This window comes from Borostomias antarcticus (assembly GCF_949987555.1).
Source record: "Borostomias antarcticus genome assembly, chromosome: 12".
NCBI lineage: Eukaryota > Metazoa > Chordata > Actinopteri > Stomiiformes > Stomiidae > Borostomias > Borostomias antarcticus.
In genome coordinates this window covers 6,660,008-6,680,775 of record NC_140245.1, presented here as the reverse complement: position 1 = coordinate 6,680,775, position 20,768 = coordinate 6,660,008, and the positions used below count along the sequence as shown (strand labels likewise).

At 44.7% G+C, this 20,768-nt stretch overlaps 1 protein-coding gene across 1 annotated transcript; it reads left to right on the top strand.

Annotated features, from left to right (window-relative positions):
- Positions 1-1,857: 1,857 nt before the first annotated feature.
- jcadb (junctional cadherin 5 associated b) lies at positions 1,858-14,798 on the top strand (the record flags this gene model as incomplete). Its single annotated transcript, XM_084447249.1, has 3 exons — positions 1,858-1,952; positions 8,017-8,549; positions 10,979-14,798. Coding segments are annotated over exons 2-3 (4,185 nt in total), but the record flags the coding sequence as incomplete, so codon positions are not given.
- Positions 14,799-20,768: the final 5,970 nt, after the last annotated feature.

Below are 20,768 nucleotides of genomic sequence, written 5' to 3'. Positions count from 1 at the left end.
TTTCACTTGTAATTTTCCCCTGCAATTTAATTTGATCTATTATGTATATTATCTATCAATCCGCTGTACCTTTCCCACTGCTACTGTACTTTTTCCACTACTGAAACCCCAAAGTATTATCTCATCTTATCTTATCTTATCTTATCTTAACTATCATCTGTTTTTCTCAATAACTCCCCCAGTGAGAGTATATCCATCAGGGGTCATTCAGTACTAAAGCCTTCTATGACCAGAGTAGGCCCATTGAGGTAGACCTGAGTGGAGTTTAAGCCAGGGGAATAACTACGACCAGCCATGGATAGCTGACCATGTGCCCCATGGCAGGATATGGTAACGACAGAACAGGTTTCCCTTCTAATAGTGTTCTCCAAATACAGTGGAAAGAATGACTTTTCCAGGCCCATGTGATAGTCATTTGCTGTCCAGCCCTCTTTCACCGCCTAGTATACTCTGAAGTAGATAAAACAGCAGAGATAGCAAGTATGCAGGACTGGCAGTAGCTGCTATCAGACTGGGCGTCAGACACGCTGGTGTCTTACATTCCATTCAGGGGGGCAACAGGAGCTATTGTCATCACTTCCACGCGATGGTGCTGGTGGTTCTGAGGGGCTCAGTCCCAGTGTGTGTCCACCATCACTCATAACACGGGCTTCCTCCCTGCGCCGTGTGTCACAGTTGGCGCTGGAAGGCCTGAGTCCAGCACATTTAATTAGCCAAGCTGTCTTGGCATTGGTCTGAGGGGGAGGATGACGAGTTATCACCAAACACCAAGGGCAAGTCTCAGCCCTCTGACATACATTTTAATACTCAGCACTGAGGAAGCGTGCATGTCTGTAGGCAATCTGTGGTCAGCTTCTTCTTGGTGGTTTTGTCATTTGCCATTGAGATAATGTTTTCAGTATACTATAAGGACAAGCTTTTGGAGCTTTAAGTATAAACTGAGCTCAAATTTCACCAATCAAACTCGGCACGACTGAGAACTGGCATGAATAGACACCCCGAACTGAGGGACTTCTTGTGCTTTCTATATTGTTTGGATAGATTTATAGATTTATGAATATTAAGCAACATTTATCAACTTATCGTCATACACTGCTGGACCGCACAACGATAGACCTACCTTTATTCAGGTAAAATAACTTCTAAGATGTATGTGCATGTTTGTGTATGTATGTATGTATGTATGTATGTATGTATGTATGTATGTATGTATGTATGTGGGTACAGTTGCAAAGTATATTATATGTATGTACATATGCATGCATGTTATATACATATGCATGCATGTTATATGGATGTTATACTGCATGTATAGTAGTAGCCTGTGTATGTATGTGTCTGATCTCAGGTCCTTTGACTTGCCAACGCATATGACAACCTTACATAAACACAGCTTTAGCCAGTTATGCCACCAAAAACCTAGCGATTTGATGGCGCAGGTGGGCAATACTTATAGGCCTACTGAGGAGTGAGTTTAACCAGTTCAACTTGGTTATACCTAAGTATGTATGTATGTATGTATGTATGTATGTATGTATGTATGTATGTATGTATGTATGTATGTATGTATGTATGTATGTATGTATGTATGTATGTTTGTATGTATGTATGTATGTATGTATGTATGTATGTAGCCTATGTATGTATGTATGTAGCCTATATATCTGCACGCCCTATAGGCTTTAAACATGAAACAGAATGGAAACAGCTTGAAACAGAATGGAAACAGCTTGAATTTGCTGCCTTTAAAAAAACAAACTTCTTAGACAGTTTGGAAGAAACCATTGTGAAACCCCTCTGCCGAGTCCACAGTCTAGTGACAAGAACCCACTCCAACCAGCGCGTCTCTCCCTATCGCAATAGGCATGCTCAGCAGAAGGTCTGTGCGGTGCTCTCAGCGACTGAAGCTGGGCGCAGGGGAACTGCGACGGCCGCGCCAAGCATCCTCCCAGGTACGTCTCTGCCATGCAACGCCTTTAAAACGATTCCGACAGATCAGACATCCCTGTTCCAATTTTTCCTGTCGATAACATGTATTTCAAGGGAGGTTGCCTGTTTTTATTTAATTATTTTTTACCTCACGTAGCATATACGGTAGCGCAGGGCAGTGGGTCTTAGTAAACACAGTCGGCTAAGACGCATCTGCAAAACCTTATAATTAACCGCGCTTAAACTTGTACACGCAGAAATGTTGTGCCCTTCGATTGATCAGTATTGAACCGCGGTGGGTTACGAGTTATGAATATGTATTTGATGATATGATCGGTGCATTTTCGGGGAGACGTAAAATTGCAATGGGGTTATGATTTGGCTACCGTTCGTCAAAATGACCGCGTTCACTACATTTTCAACTTACAATGTGTGCAAGTATAGATTTTGTTGGTAGCTGCCGTAGGCTGCTGCAAAAGCATGTATGGTGTGCAAAATCTGATTTGAAAAATCATTCCTAACAGACAATTGTATGTAGGGTGTAGCATATAACACTGCAGTATGGGCTTCTACAGTATAGTAGGTCATACCTCATACTGTTGGCTATATCAGCAGCTATCAAACAGAAATAATATCTTATTGATAGAGAGATGCAAGGGATAGACCTGCACGTCGGTATAAATCTGTTTAAAATGATCAACCATTCATTGAATATAATGCTCTAATCACCTATGAAAAACAAGCCCTGTGGTGTTTTCAATCAAATTAATTGATGAATTAGCACAAGGTCCACGGCGCTACCAACTCACAATTCAACTCAAATAGCAAGTGCAAACAGTAAAGAGGAGTCACCTATATCTCCTATGAAATGCCATGTTCTGCCTCTCAACAGCCAAGTACTGGCTTAGCTAGGGGTGGTGCTGCTGCTAGCGTGTTACAGTGCCCACTACCTGTGCATGCAGGCTTTGAGCAGCGGGGGCCTCCCTCTCTCTCTCAGCCCAGGGGCGGAGAGGAGCTCTCAGGTCAACGGCTGCACGCTGGGGTCAATTCCATTTCACTTCATTCAATTTATGCAGCCCAAGATTACTATTAAACTAAAAAAGAATTAAAAGCAGTGACTTTATGGGTTTATTCTGTATGTTCTGTAGTTTCAGTTAGTGCTATTATATCACTGTTAGAAATTACCTTACAGTTCTCGAGTTGACAGAAAAATAGCCTAGGCCTACTGTTAATTGAAAATAAATTGATGTTCTCCTGCATGCTGCTTGTAAATTGTTAGTTTACTACTTTTCTCTATCACTCTATCACTGTTGAGGAGAGTAGGGTGCACTCTTCTGTAACCTATTTTATTGAAACTTTCTATACCATGGTATAGTGGGCTTGGGGTGGGGGTGGGAGTGGTAGGGGGCAGAATAGATGGAGTCACAGCCTTTTTTCATACAAACCCCTATCTCACATTCTTTGCACACAGACACAAAGCTCTTTAAGGCAACATTCAGTGCTAGTTTTGAACTCGCAACCTCCTGTTCAGCAGGGCTCTGTGCTACCCTCTACAACAAACATGTTGACATATGAGTAATGGCTTTAACAATGTCATTGCAGTGGTCCACAATAAATCAAAAAAACTTTTTCATCATCCTAATGTTTGTGAACCTTTGACCACAAAACCAAGACCCTGGCAGTGCAGTCCTACAAACCTTTGGAGAAATACGGGAATTTACGGTAATTTAGTAAATCTAGTCTTTGTTTTTTGCTGTTTATACTATTTATATTACAGTTAAATAATATAAAAATTGTGATGACAATAATGGATTACGTTTTACAGATTAGAGTTTGATTTATTGCTGTATATAATTGTCTTGCATTTAAGGAATTGCAGTCACTGTCACAAGTAGGAACCAAGTGTCCCACAGTAATGTGTTGTAGTATCCCTTCCAGTGATGACCTTGCTTAACAGGTAGCCTACTGCTTGACCTTTTGGTCTAGTTAGTTTGATGTCCTCATAAGTCATGTTGTAGTCTGCTCTCCACAGTGTCCATTAACAGAAACCATATTTTTCAGAATCAGAATGAACCAGCTTCTCAGAATCAGAATAAGAATTTGTTTTATTGCCATTATAGTTTTTCAACATACTAGGAATTTGCTTTTGGGCAGTGTTTGGAGACAACACTGGACAGGGTGCAGGGACGAGACAGGGCAGTGCAAAGACAGGACAGTGCAAAGAGCAAGTACAAAATACTAGAGCAAAATAAGATAATATAAAAAACAATATACATAGTGTAGTGCGGTCAGTGTGTATACAATGAGTGTGTAAAGTGTAATGTGTATGTATAGTGTGTATAGTGTGTGCAGTGTGATACTGTTTGTGAGTGCAGTGCGTCCTCTATGGAGTGGTCACTCGGTGGTCATGTGTTAAGTGACTCAACGGTGGCGATGTCGGGGGCGGGGCAGCGGCGGAAGGGGGCGGAGTCAGGGGGACACAAGCCTTGTTGAAGAGGCTGATGGCCGTGGGGAAGAAGCTGTCTCTGCGGTGTGTGGTCATGGTCCTGATGGACTGCAGCCTCCTGCCTGAGGGGAGTGACACGAAGAGATTGCGGGCCGGGGTGGGAGGGGGTCGGCCGCAATCTTCCCGGCCCGCTTCAGGGTCCTGGAGTTGGGCAGAACCAGGAGGGAGGGCAGGTCGCAGCAGATCACCTTCTCGGTGGATCAGATGACATGCCGCAGTTTGGCCCTGTCTTTGGCCAGATGGTGATGGAGGAGGTGAGGATGGGTTCGATGATGGAGGTGTAGAAGAGCACTGTGATTTTCTTTGGTTGTCCGAATTTCATTCTCCTCCTCCTCAGAAAGTACTCATTCTCCAGGTTTTTTGCCAAAGTCCTTGTGGATGAGAGGCCTAATGTACATTTTGTGTGTTACCAGAAGTTGTTCAGGATGTCTTTTGCATTTTGACTCAACAGGACTGCAGTATTGAATTGAAGTTGATCTTAAGACTTGACTTAACTCTTGATGTTCCATAGACTGTACAGTGCTAACCACATTTGCTTGCTTGAACTAGATTGACTGAAATGATAAGTAAATTCACCCTGCTCATGTTTGCTTCTTGAAAGTGTGGACTGATTGTGGTATCGTAGAGTTTTTTCCTTCGTTTTTTTCTGAGATACTTCTTTCTCAATATTGGTTAAATGTTAGTCTGGTCTATTGCACAGCATAATTTACTGGCTACAATGATGTTAAAAGTGATAGACAACTCATTGAAAATAGATAACTCATTGAGGACATGGAGCATCCACAAAACATACAATGCTATCAAGTAATAAACACTAAGGTCAACTTGAGATCAAGAACATTTGGCGGAATGCAAAAAGAGCATACTCAAGAGCATGCTGAGATTGTTTTGGATATGCTGTATTTATATCACAAATGAAAGATAATTCTTATGATTGTGAGAAATTAAGATGTTGAGTGTGAATTAAAACGTTCAGTCGCTCCACCCTACGGGGTTGTTTGATCCCCCATGCTGTTACAGTGCAGTACATGAAAGACTTGCGGCAGTTGTGCAGATACAGAATGTGCTTACATTCTGATCAAAAAGAGAGAAGAAAGTGTCACAAGTGAAGTCGTTTGACAAACAGTATGAGTACAGTACATGCCTGTATGGCACATATCCTTTGAAATTAAATTATGTTACCCTCATGTAATTTACATGAACATGTCATTTTCTGACACAGTACCATATAATCCACTTCATCTGCTTGCGTTGGTATTCGCTGAGCACATGGCAAGTATTTCATCTCTTTGACCCTTTGGCGCTGAAACTTGAGTTGTGTTTACTTTATAATCCTCATGTTTTAGTTCCCTTTTAAACACGTCAAGACTCATTGCTCAAAACATTTGAAATTGTGAGAATCTGCCTATATGGACTAAATGAATCTACAATCAATGAGGTAGCCTAGCATAGACCAATAGGCCTCTTTGCTCAATTTCCCAGCCTGTTTTCTACTTCCCAGTGCTGTTTAGAGGATAATACACACACACACACACACACACACACACACACGCACACACACACACACACACACACACACACACACACACACACACACACACACACACACACACACACACACAGAGGCAGTGGTGGTAATCTGTTTAGAACAAGCAGACTAATGATGTGGCAGTGTGAGACATTATTGTAAACTGTACTGTTCTTTCAAATACTTGAGGTGAGCTAGTGGTCACTATGAATTGAGTCACAAAATGTGCAACTCCTGCCATAACAGGAAAGATAAATCGACTTTACATCAAGTATATCAAAAAAAGAATTTTTATTCGTATTTTTAAATCGAATGCTTTTTTGATTTGGGCGTGGTTGGGTGAAATAGACCTGTTGCCATGCAGGATATGGATTTAAGAGAGAGCGTCCTTGCATTTGTTATTGAATAAGGGGCGACAAAGACAAACATTTCATATGATAATCAGTTCTTAGGGATAGCTCACATGAATTAGACATGTCCTTAACTTCTGTCAATGCTCAACTTATGGAGGACAACCTTGTAGTTTTCTCAGAATAAGTGGGAAACTTGTTTACTCACATGAGTCAGCAGCTTTAGATAGCCTGTTAGATGTTTGTTTACGAGGTAAAAGCAAAATCCCCACAGTAGAGACTTAATATCGCTTTTTACTCGACCTTTCAAGTCCAAACTTGATTAGGTAGAATGCTAATATGCTCAAAGTCTTTGATCACTCCATTTCTGTATTATAAGCCATGCCACTGTCATCTTGAGGCAGCATGAATATGTGATGGTCACTAATTAATATATAAGAGAAGCTGGGCTGTTTACAAACACACGCACGCACGCGCGCACGCACACACACACACACACACACACACACACACACACACACACACACACACACACAGTATTGCATAGAAATCTCTCAAAATAACTTTGGGTACTGTATCAAGCTTCTATGAACATATTTGAATACATGTTTTCAGTTTCAGTGTCTATCACCCATTTCTAACATTATTCAGGTAAAATTATGAAGTAAATTACACTGAAAGCACATTTAGAAAGATGAGGCAACACGTATTCAAACCATAAAACATACTTGAGACTTTGTTGTCTGTTTATAGCAGCCCCTGCTGTGGTAAAGTGGAAATGGATTGATTTTGGCTTGTAATGAGTCAGCCACAGAAAGGATCATCAATTCAAGAAATATTGAAAGGAATGCGTTGTGGCGCCCTAGAAAAAAACATCACACACCACATGGTTACAAAAATTTGTACACATTTTCACACAATATAGCACATACTGTTTCATGGAGGCAGAATGAAGTGAGTTACAAAATTCACATAGTGTAACAATAATTTGTCCTATACATTGAAGGTTCTGAATAGTCTGAATGTAGGTGATGCAGGGTTTTGGTGGCTGATACACACTGCAGAGGTTTTAGATTTTTTTTCTGTTCATGCAGACTATGGAGTCAAACCTGTTGCTAGGACTGTTTTAACATGTCCAAAAATAACGGTCACTACGTTAGCCTTGTATTAGATAACACAATGTTATCAGCATGTTACTCTATATGTGAACTGCAGTAATCTAACTTGTGGTAGCCAGACCTAGTCTCCACTCCACTTAAGAACTAAGACTGACCCCTCTTATCTAATTAGCCTACAGCAAAGTCTTGTTTTTAATACAATCAGTTTTATGGGACCTCAAAAAGATACACAAAACATGACAGTGTCTGAGCAAGGCGAAGGAAGGGTATGAGCCGAGGACATGAGGGATGGTGGGAATATTATCAGTGGATCTCTCCATAGCCTCCAAAGTGCTGATACGCTGTCTGTGAAGGTATGATCTACACTCAGTTTCACCCTTTCTTTCTTTCTTTCTTTCTTTCTTTCTTTCCTTCCTTCCTACCTTCCTTCCTACCTTCCTTCCTTCCTTCCTTCCTTCCTTCCTTCCTTCCTTCCTTCCTTCCTTCCTTCCTTCCTTCCTTCCTTCCTTCCTTCCTTCCTTCCTTCCTTCCTTCCTTCCTTCCTTCCTTCCTTCCTTTCTCTCCCCTGATCTCCCCTTCTCCCAGTGATGGCCTCTGCTGAGCAGCTGTGCTCCAGCTTCCACCAGCACTGCGCATAAGGAAACACACCTTCGCCCTCCTGCCAAGACCAGAGTGAGCGAGAGAGAGAGTGAGAGAGCGAGAGAAAGAGAGAGTGAGAGAGAGAGAGAGAGAGAGAGAGAGAGAGACACCACCATGTACAGCGTGGAGGACCTCCTCATTTCGCATGGATACAAACTGCCCAAAGCTGGCCCCGCCTCCTCCTCATCCTCCACGTCCGTCGCCGCCGCCGCCGCCACCACCGCCACCACCGCCTCTGCCGCACCTTATGACAAGCGCTACGCGGACTGCCACCGCGACGCCGCTGAGAGCAGGCCCGGCCGCGGGTCGCTGAACGGATACGAGGCGGAGCGCGGCGCCTGCGTCTACGGCAGCAGACAGGCGCTGGCTCTGGCCAAGGGATACCCCGCCGACAGCGAGAGCCAGAGGAGAAAAGAAGCCGGCAGCGGTAACCTAGGCGACGCGCAGCCCCTGGGCGATTCTCTCGCCACGGATAGCGGGTGAGTTTTCTCCTCCTCCCTGCCTCTCCCTTTTTGAGATCCCCGTACCCCCCTCCTTCCTCTTTTTTTCTCTCCGCGCCGGGCCCCTTGGCGTTGCATGCAAAGCCGAGCCACTCTGCACTGCGCAGGTTTTTTTTGTGTTTTTTTTTCCTTTCTCCCTCCCTCTCCCCCCCCTTTTCTCCCTTCCAGAACTGCAGATACACTGTGGCTGCAGCAGCCACCGCTGCCTTATGCTGCGATATGAGTAGGAATTATGGAAAGATGCCTTCTGCGCCGTTGACTTAGCATTATACAATGTGAATCCACGCTTAAAAGACATTACCGGTCCTTCCGTTCAGTCCGGGCCATCCACCACCACCACCACCGTCACCAACAGAAGCACCGCCGCCTCGACTGTCTCCACAACATGGTCAGCCGGGGACTCTTTGTGGAGACAGCAGCACAGACTGCGCTAAGAAAGGACCGTACACGCCTCAAGACAGGAGTAAACAGTGAGGCAGGCGCACTGAATCGCACATGCCCTTCACTCAGCCCTTAATGTAAGCGTGTTGCTGGGCAAACTTTCCGAGGGCCCCCTATCCATTCTCACGTACAGTAGGCTATGAGGAACATCCTTGATATTCACTCGAATTATCCGGGATGTTATACATACTGACACATTTTCAGAGTCTCGCTAATGGGGCAAACATGCATTTTGTGATTTTCTGGGTTATTTTACCCACATGGAAAGGCCCGTTTTATCATAACTGTGGTTGTAGGTTTTGTCAGGGAAAGCTATGTCCAAGTGTAACTGCAGACATGTAGACGTTCAGATGCATCACGCAGCCTGAAAGGCCAATCCAGCTATTTGATGTTGAATTCATACAGAGATAATCAGTAAAACAACGACTCTATTTACGTTGGAAATGTGCTTTATTACTTGATAATGGCAAGTTCTATGTGACGTTTTACTTGTCATCATACAATACCCGATCTTTCATCAAGTGTTTGTCAGTTTCAGTTTACTTATTATTTGATACCCAAAGGTAGATTTGGCTTGCAGTTGAGTCAGTCGTACAACCCAGGACAATACGCAATTCTACACAATTAAACACCTTGATGAGAAAAAGTTTCCTTTAATCCTGAATTGGAGCTGACTGTAGCACAGTTTGTATTATGTTGCCATCTTAACAAGCCGCTGAATTGAATTGATTGGACTGTGTGGCTAGAAAAGCGCCAGGGTCCTCTATGCCTGTGCTCAGTTCAGTGGAACTCATGAAGTCAAGACTCCTGTTCAGACTTGAAGAGCAGAGCATGTTACCAGCTTTCAGAATTAAGGTCAGCGTGTGTTTTAGTAATATGCAGATCATATTGCAGCAGCCGCACAATTTCACGGTATCTTCAAGGGAGTTGTGAGCCGCTGACTCAAGCACTTCTGTCAGATATGCCCCCCCCCACCAAGCCCCAACCCCACCTTCTGGGTTGCACTGGAGAGGGAGACTGTTTTTTTTTCCCATTCCCAAAGCCCAAACACAAGGTGGACTTGGATCTTTGGCAGACATACAGCAGTACATTTAAAATGTCACGACTACTACTAAGTTCCAACGCTCAAAGGTCAATACTACTGTATGTCATCAGAGTGAAAGATAGCACGGAGGTTTCTGAGGGGCTCTCAGATAAAAACCTATTCCTCTTTTCACGTTCTCTTTGATCTTCCTTTGGTAGAGTCCGATGTAATGTCAGAGATTAGGTTGCAGGTCACGCGAAGGTCAGCAGACATTGTAATTAAATAAGGGGGTATGTTGAACTTTATTGGTTAGGTTACAAGCTTAAAGGCATAACAACCTAAAATACTCAAAGAAATGTTCTTTTTGAGTGCCCACATTAAGATCAACACAGTTTTGCTGCGGTGTGCAAATACAAACAAGTTTGAAACCGACCAACCAATTCTCATCCAGCTTTTCAATGTTACAATCTGTTTATGAAATTCATTAAGTTTTGCTGCTTTCATTTTAAGATCTATGGGTTTGACTATACACTCTTTAATTTAAAACTATGCTCTGAAACACCCCCACCTGTGGGATGGGAGGGTAAATTCAGTTTAGGCCCCACACTCCCAAATAAGGCTGTACTGTAGAAGAACACCCCCGTGTCACTGATTCAACTGACTCAATACGTGAGCATGGTTTCAACCAGGTGTGGCCACACCTCTATTGGAGGAGGCACCCTCAGCTCATTCAAGCTGCATTTTCTCTAAAGCTGTGGTGTCAACACGACACAGCATTTTAGAAATTGCTGCAGCGGAGCCAAACAGCAGTCTGCAAAGACACGGTTTCCACAGGGGTCTTCATTGACTGGTCCCTCTTGATTTATCATAGCAATTTCAGTGCTTTAAATCCCACATCTGATTGTTTGATGTTTTTTCTAAGCTTTTCTCCTGTATCTCTCAGGTTCTACGATGCTCCCAGCCTGACCTATTCAGAGCAGCTGCTGAGCCATGATGAGAGGGACGTGTCCTACTGGAGGAGGAGGGGCCAGGACTTCAGTGTCCTCCTGGACTACGCCGATGGCAGGGAGCTGAGGGCGTCGGCCGGGTCTTGGAGGCCGCAGGCCCTGATCGCAGCTGAGGAGCACAGGGAGAGGCAGCAGCAGCTATGGGAGGACCTCTCCTGGCTGAGGGACCCGGACTGTGGCCCCGGACAGTTGAGGGTGACCGGGGAGCGGAAATGCCAGAGCCTTGGGACCGAGGAGTGGAAGCCTGCCGTGGGGCTTGGGAGGCAGCTGTCCGACGGGGAGGGCGAAAGGTGGGCCCTGGAGCAGCACCGCCTCAGGGCCACAGAGGGCGCTGTGCTCCCCAGAACCAAAGGGAAGTCCCAGTCACTCCCCCGAGTGCTGTCACCGGATGGGACTGAGCATACAGAAGTGGTCCCATCCAGACCGGGCCAGCTTGACAGACAGAGAGTGAACAGCACTGTCTTCTCTGGGCCTTACAGTAGGTATTACTACAGTGCTGCCGTTGGCAGGGACCGCTGGGGCAGGGGCTGGCCAAGTGGCCATGTTGCACTTTTACCAAAGCCCAGGTTCAGCAGGCCTGTCAAGCCTCCATCATATGAGATTCACCAGCAGACCAGGGGTAGCTCAGAGATGATTGCCACAGATCAGGGGTCCAAACAAAAAGACAGACCAATCTATTATTACCCAAGGGGCGGAGAACTGCAGAGACAAGACTATTTCGCACAACACTCTACCATCTTTGGAATGGAGCCCCCTGGTTACATCCCGCCCCCTTCATATAAAAGAGCCCCAATCCCAAGGGGAGGTCCAATTAACCGCAACGAATTGACCAACTACCAGTATAAATGGAGGGGGGAGGTTGTGCAGGTGCCTGCAAGCTCAGAGGCAGCAAGGTGGTTCTCCAGACAAACCGGAGGCTCGTGGCTGGAACATTACGGGGATAGAGGTGTGGCCTATCGGAAACAGGTTCATCCTGGATACATCGAGGAGCATCCAGGACATGTTCGTTATTTACCATTCGATGACCCGCGAGTGAGACAAATCTCAGGAGGGCCTGGCGGAAATTCTCTCACTGACTCGGACAAGATCCGAAACATCAACAAAGAGATTCCCTGCGCTAAGGTTTTAGGACAATCTTCACATGATAGTGCCTTTCCCCCCCCCCAGGGGCTATCTCTCAATACCGACGGCCGCAAGACATCTCTCAACGACAACGACGGCAGTAATCGATGGTGCAACAGGGGCATAAACAAAGGAAGTGATGCTGTAGCTTCCGAGCAAAGCTGTGCTAACTATCCCGCAGCATTCCAAGTTCGTCAACCTCCTCCACCGCCTCCGCAGAGCAAGCCTGTGGACCAGGGTGTGGCAGAAACTGGGACTCAAGTCAAAAAGAATGAGCCGGAACCAGAGAAAGAAAAACCCAAGAGCATAAAGAAGAAACTGAATGAGACGATATTCTGTCTGGTGTCTGTTCCCACTCCCCTGGCGGCTAGTGGGACATCCCGCGATCAGAATAACAATGACGAGAAACCACCAGACCCAGTGGAAAGTCCCAGCGAGAACAAAACTGGCCACTTAACAAACCAAAGTCTCCAAAGCACATCTTCAGCCGAGGCTGAGCTGCAAGCACTAACCGGTAGCATAGCAAGCAGCATAACAAGCAGCAGAGCGAGCAGCAAAGTCGTGAAAAGAGTCCCCTGTAGGCCCCCTAAGATAAACCATTACAAAGAGCTGAAATTATCGGGTTCCTGGCCTGCCAACCAGTACCGGGACCAGGAGACGCAAACTAGCCCAGAGGCTCGAAAGCCTGCTCCTCCAGGCCCTGAAAACAAGGAAGCACAAGAGCCTGTTCCCTCTGGCTCCGACGTCGCCCCAGACGGCAGTGTGGGCAGCACTGCATTCAGCTGTCCCATAATGGGAGTGAAGAGCCTGAAACCGTCCAGCAACAGCGCCTTTTCCCGGACGTCCACTTTCTCCAGCCAGCTGAACAAGAGCACGGCTCAGATTTCAGCACCACCCTCAGGAAACGTGGAGGAGGCCAAACCAGCAGCAGCGACCGGCAGCGGTGGTCAGGAGGCCTTCGGGCAGTTCCTGCTGAAGCCTGTCAGCCGACGCCCATGGGACGCCATTGAGGAGCTAGAGACCATCAATAAAGAGCTCCAGAATCAGCAGCAGCAGCAGCAGCAGCAGCAGAGCAGCAAAGGACCCAGTGTGGACCAGTGCATCGAGGATCTGAACGAAGCTTACAAAGACATCCTGGAGCTAGGCACTGCCAGCAATAAAGTCCCCAATGACTCTGTGCAAATCCCGGAGCGTATCAAGATCAGGCTGTCGGGGGAGCCCCTCAACAAACCCAGCAGTCTGAGACGCAGCATGGAGAGTTGGTCGGTGTCTGTCGACCCAGAGTACAGGGAGGTCAAGAGCGCCTTCTCCCGACCTGCGGCCAAGTCGGTAACCTTCAGCAAGCAGCTTAGGGAGGAGCTGCCTGTCCCACCACGGGAAACAGGCTTCAGAGAATACAGGGTCATTCCAAACCTCTCACACAGGAGGAACAGCGACGGCAGGACGGTCAAGCTCGACCTCCCGGACGAGCCTATCGAGATGCCATTATGTGACTTCAGCCCCACAATGCACACCACAGCAGCTGAGGTCCCCTGGGCGGACCGACAGCCCATGCAGGATGCGTCCACCCTCACGAGCCCCCCCGATTACGAGGACATATGTCAGACTTTGCGGCAGTCCCGAGACTCAGCGGAGGCCAAAGCAGGCAAATCAAAACCCGGGACCGGTGACGCGCACCCTCTCCAGGGCAATCGTGTTGACTCGGAGGAGGAATGCCCCATTTGTAAAAGAGAGAGTGAGAGTCAGATGAGACAAATCCCAATGCCTCCGCTTCATGAGGAGGACTGCTCGGAGCTGACTAATCAGAACGGCGTGACTGATGACAACAGTGCCGCACAATGCGCTGCTTTGGAAAACATAGCGGAGGGCGGAGACACACAGGGACGCACCGATCCTGGCTCAAATCAATCAGATCCGGATCTGTGCCCTGATAGGGGGGAGCAGCCGCCATTGACCGATGAAGATGTGGGCGGTACTATGAAAACCGACTCTGCTCCGGCCGAGATCCCCGACAGTTCAAATGAGGCAAAATCTGCGGAGGGCATTCCAGAGAGCGAATCTATAGAGGAGAGGGCAGCCAGGATACTAGGGATTGATGTGCCTGTAGCGTCCTTGGTCACAGCAGAGCAGGGTGTCAGCAAGCCAGCAACAGAAGAGATCGAATCAACAGAGAGTGAACCAGCGACTGGAGATGTGCCTGAAAGCAGTACAGACAAACCGACCTCTCATGCGAAAGCACGTGAGGAGCCAGACTCTCGGTCCACAAAGTCTGCTGATAGGCAGGACCCGGAGAAGAACCAGCAGGCCATCTTAGAACCCAGGAGTGTTTTGCGGACCCATTTGGGTCGAGACCACCCCGGGATACCGGAGTTCCCACCGGACAGACTGCCGCTCTCTGTCCCCCTTAACCCTGACCGCAGGCTGTCTCTCAGCATGGAAGGAGAGAGGAGGAGCCGAGGCCCCTCGCAGCGAATCGAGGCCCTGCAGGACAAGCTGGTCGCCTCCCCCAATCGGGTGGCCATAGAGCGCCTGGCGCGGATGAAGGAGGTGGACTCTGTCTCCCGCATGAGGCGCCTCAGCATCAGGAGCACAGACTCTGGGGAGGGGGAGGGGGAGGGGGAGGGGGAGGGGGAGGGAGAAGGGGGAGCCAAAGGCGGTCCAGGAGATGACTCCCCTCCTCAGATAAATACAGTGGACGATCCAGAGGTCACCCATACACCGCCGGTCTCTATAGAGACAGTGTTGCAAGATGAGGATGAGGCGCCAACTCTCTCAGGTATGTTAATCGAAAGGAGTCATTTTTTATTTAATACGAAAGGTGATTAGAGATCAGAGTTATTAATCAACTCTTATTTACTTCTTTTTTTTTTTTACATTATCCATTATTCATAATCGTTGTAAATGTTGCTTTTTTGTTTAAGACTTTGGTTTCAAACTCTGATGTTTATGGTTAAACAGTTGGATTTAATTTTTTAATTCAATTGAAAACAGCACAACAGTATTACCACAAATGTACGTGTTTAGACACTTCAGAGATTTGTGTACTGCACCATAAGAAGTAAGGCTTTAGCTATGGCGTCATTACATTGCCAGAATTTGCACGTGCAGTCATGCAAGCTCAAAACTAAAACTACATCAAGTGCACACGGAATGGTTTTGCGTTACTTGAACAAGGAACATTAGCATGGAGTCACAACAAAATGAAGAGAGGGCAATGTTGACAAAGTGAATAACACCACTGTAATGACGCCATATTTAATTGCCCACAAACTCACCACAATCCTCAACTGTAAAGAAATGCAGTGTTACCCCTTGGCTCCACTGCATCCGTCAGTGTCAACTGTCGGTGTCCGTCAAAAATCAAGAAATGAACCTCGGCGATTCTCTAACATCGGACGCAGGCATCGAACGCAATGCAATGGCCGCAGTGGAGCCGCTGTCATTAATTACAATGGATTCATTTCCTTAGTGTCTGATGGTTGATGGTTGACGGTTCATCTCTTGATTTTTTGTCGGTAGAATGTCGACACTGACGGTCGACGCTGACGGCCGCAGCAGAGCCAAGGGGCTACTCAGAACATTTCCAATTTTAAAAGACACCAACTTATTTTCCGTCTCTAAACTCAGTTTCCCCCCCTTTTCATCCCAGAGGCCCACGACCCGAGCCAAGTGGAGGGAGTGTAGAGAGATCGGCCCATCATCTCCATCTGAGGTTTTAGCTCCAACACTGTGACCTGGCTGCCCACTAGAATGCCTTCATCTCATCCCAACACAGAAATGGCCTTCTTGTCCGACAAGAGCATTGTGTACAACACCCTCACCTTGGGCACCGTTGAGTACTAAGAGTGCTGTTCCACTGCCAAACGGGAGGTGTCCCCCCACCTAGGGGCAGCTTCCAACTACCCCCACCCCACCCCGTCACCCACACCCCCACTCCAAACACACGTTCCTCACCCCACCTCTTAACCTTCCCAGACCCATCCTCTAATTGGGTTATTACTCGTCAATCTTCTTGTAGCGGCTTGTCCTTTCTACTCTATCCTCCCAGATGCTTTTTTTTTTTCATTGGCAGACATTATGCAATTCTGTCATGCGTATAAAACTTCAAAATAGTGAAGTCAGTCCAGTCATTATTGGCATACTGTATCATTCTGTTTGTTCACGGGCGAGTTGTTTCGATATGAATGTAAGCACTTATGTATTACAACATGTAGACATAGGAGAGTAGTTGCTGTTCTGTTTCGTTCAGAGTCGATTACACCAAAATAATTGCGTTTTGATTGTTATGGAGAGGTGAGAAATGTATAAAGATGGACAACATGTCTTTTGGCTCAAGAACTGTTTTTGCTTTGAGGTCAGCTGATCAATCAATCAGTCTATTATTTGAATACATCGTGCCCTTTTTCATCGCTCTCAGCACACAGTAACCATCGCCCATAAAGCTCTTCAATGAAGAGTGACTATACTGTATATGGCATAATGATAAATCAGTGATGTATTCGGCAACTTATTGGTTCTACTAATTGGGGGAAGCTGCCTTCTGCATCCAGATGTGCATATAGGCTGGATAAGGTGAACTATTGGGTTAGTTTAATGTTAAATCTGGTGTATAGCTCCATTTCCAAGGTAATTCCAGGAAGCAATAATGGTATGGAGTGTATAGTATGAGGTGCAACTTTTTAAGGGGAGTTACAGTATATGGACATAGTACACCTATCAGATCGAGCAATATTGTTGTACAAACAGCTCAAGGGATTAGTAGAGCTGGGAACCATTGTCAGGAATTTCATTGTGAATCAGTCTACATTCTAATCATCCCATAGTAAGGTCAGAGTATGGGTGTGAGTGGGAGCTTTTCCATTATAGATATTATCAATGTTCATACATCATGTGTATCAAAGAGGCTACATTTCACTGAATATTTATTTTTGTTATCATTGAATTGTTAATCAGTTTGCATAATGTATAAAATAAAGTATATTTTAAATATTTTAAGAGATATTTTGTATTTAACCATGCCATTTTTTTCTCCACACGAGTTGAAAGTATCATGTCTGTACAGAATCATAATGAGAGTATATAATTTTCTAGTGCTTTAAAACAGAGTGATATTCAGTAAAGGATGACCCTGTGGTGTGCCTTGACCACACAATTCTGTTAAGTGAAAGACAGGGTTCATCGACGCAAGTCTCTTGACTTGATGAGAAAGTCTGATCGTGCCATGAATTCCTATTCAATAGTGCTTTTCACACGATGTAAGAGAAAAGAGTTGTTATCAGATGCTCATTGTGATTTTTGATACATCTGTTATATTCTCATGTTAACAGTCAGGTGTGCTTTGTCTTATTTTTGTCTTTGTATGTCTTCCAAGCCAAATCATGTACTGTTTTGTCGCTGATCCACATCAACATGTTTAGAAATAAAATCTGGAAATGCATTATTTTATCCATGCAACAAAACATTTCTTTCTGTTTCTTTCCGCAGTATGTTTGAGTAGACTGCTTTGAATGGTATAGTTAGTAAAGATATAATGCATTAATAAATGTAAACATCTACAGCTAATCTGTTCTGCTATTTGTTCAAGGTGAACACATCACTGTTCAATCATACAGTTTTATCACTAACTGTGATGTAGCATTATTGCAGTTGTAGCATTTAATGGACTTGGAACTTTGTCTTAAGCTTAGTATTTCTGACTGACATATTTACTGTATATTTGGAATAATTAATCATGTCGCCTTATTATGTGTGCATTACATTATACTTAAGGCAATGCCAAATAATTACGTACTAAGCACTGTTTCCTATTTTACTGTAGTTTCTACAAACAACCTATCATTCTGCCATCCCTAAATCCAGAGCGGTGCAGTCACAGCTGCTGCAGTGTCTACTCTTCACTCTCTACTCTGTAAGGTCACTGAATCTGAGCTGTGTACGACATCCAACATTACAAACAAACAAAAACACTTGTAAAGCAGTCCCACATGAAAAGGGTTCGGGCATAGGTGAGAGAATTCACTACTAACTCCACAGTCACATGAAGGACAAGCAGGTGTTAATCCACATTTACAGATCCACCTAAATATAATTTAGCTGATTTATGCTCGACAGCAGTGGGAGCCTTTAAAGAAGTCAACTGCCCCTAGCTCACAAAAAATATATATTTGGGTACATAAATCCCCATTAATTGGCATGCCAGGTACAGTACACTGCAACTACTGTAGTTGTCATTGGACTTTTTGTACTACAGGTTATGTGCAACATGAATAATTATGCACACTTGTTGTAATATCTTCTATTTTCATATGAGATTTAAGTGCTTTTTGTATTCACTGACATGTTTTTCTTCCTTGCATGAAATGCAAGAGAGAGGAGGAAAAGAGGTTTTTGCATACAATATATTTGCATTTGGTACTCCAGTAGTCTAATCAATGGGCAACCATTATCTTTCATAATTTGATTTATGGAACTATGCCAAGTATTTAAAAGCTATTTTTAGAGTAATTCAAACGGGAGCTCATTCATTTCTTTTTAGTTAAGGCATACATGTACCTTTGTATGGATGAATATGAGCATAATACATAGTCATATGGTTGTGCTATTGTTGTATTATACTGCAGTCTGATTCATAAATAAAGTCTTTGCATGAAGGTTTGTGTTTGTGATCAATTAGAAATTTTGTCTCTTCGTTTAGCAGTTCAGATTGATGTGTTGGATCAAATTATTCATCCTCACATTCTTCACATTCTGTATTAGGCTATTTGCTGGAAGTTTATTATGCTGGTTGCTGAAAAGAAACCCCATACAAAACTCATAAATACAAAATCAATTTCAGAATACACTTGTTCTCACCTGTTCAAGTCTAGATCGGTAATGTGATGAAGGCTGAAGTAAAGTAAATATTTACCTCCTTGAAAATGCTAGGTCATTTTTTGATGTTATAAATATGCAGCTAGCACAGGTTTCTCCACCTGAGGGTAGCAGTATGTAAATACATTCGTGGTCTCAGCAAGCTGGTCTGGTCACATGCTCCTTTCTGTCCCTGGATCTGAGTTACAATCATGTTTATGTGTGTGTTTGTTTGTGTGTGTGTGTGTTTGTTTGTGTGTGTGTGTGTGTTTGTGTGTGTGTGTGTGTGTGTGTGAAAGAAAGAGTGAGAGAGAATGAGACAGGAAAAGAGAGAAACACTGTGTGAGACAGAGAAAGAGATAGAGAGAGAGAGAGAGAGAGAGAGAGAGAGAGAGAGGGGAGGAAGCTTACACACATCCATAGGCTACTTGCTGGTAATTTCTGCCCAATTACCCTGCCAGACTGTCACACTGAGCTGTGCCTGTTGGATGAACGCGTTGGCACGGTGATTTGGGAATGAAACCTGGTAAAACCCTCACAGCACATTTCTGTGTAGCTTGGAGGATATCCATCCAACCATCTTTCTTTCCTGCTAAAGTGTGCCATTACCAAGAACAAGTGCTCTGTCTCACAGACACCAGGAAAACAGTACTGGCCATATAACACTTTCAGCTCATGGGACAATGAAGAGACTGATTGATTGATTGATTGATTGATTAATTGGTTGATTGATTCAAAAAGTCAGTTGTTTGTTTAGGGTCTCTTTTGACCAAAGATTTAGTTTAATCTTTCAAGATTCCACAGAATATAAAAAGGAAAACGAACAACAGCACCAGCATACAAGTTATTCATTACATAGAATTATAATGAAATCAGTGGATATGTAATACACGTTTTAAGAACTTGATGATAATATCTTAAGTTGTTCAGGCATTTACAGTCCTAAAACTGTATGCCTGCCTGCCTGCCCAGCTCTAACTCTGGCCTGAAGCTGTGTAGCCCATACATCCTCTCTGTTCCTTGTGTTGAGGGGGAGACAGTGAAAGAGACTAGATGGTGTTATTAAATCATGCTTTTGTGAAATAAAATCAATGAGCTGATATTTGTTAGTTCATTTATCATTGAGCATTTCAATGCAATGCGAGGGACAAGTGAGGATGGAAGCAATTCTGACGAGTGACACCTGAAGGACAAGCAAGCCCATTTAGATCAAAGTATTCATATTATTAATAATATAAAATATAAATATTTTGTTTAAACAAGACCAAAGTCAAACCTTTTTGAAGGAAACCTTTTCTTGATGGAAGCTGTCTCAGAGTGCTCTGCCAAGAGTAAATTGTCCTCAAGTAGTCCTGAAATAAGCAGTCTCATGTTTGACTTGCAATATAACCTTTGCTCACAATGCATGCTTAAGTGGGTGTTATACTGTATGTTGCATTGTGTGTGGTGTTATAGCTGTCATCAGCCAATAGATGGCGACAAGTGTTTATAAATCACTTACTGTAACACTGTAAGGGTGTATGCACACACGCAAACACACACACACACACACACACACACACATACATACACACACACACACACACACGCACACACACACACACACACACACACACTGTGTGGGAATGGGGGAACCTAAAACCCTGCCCTGTTCTGTGAACCTGCCCCTGCGCCTCATCTCCATCAGCTGACTGAGGGAGGGAGCATGGAGCACATGCCTGTTGTTGCTCAAAATACAGGGGATGGCTAACTAGA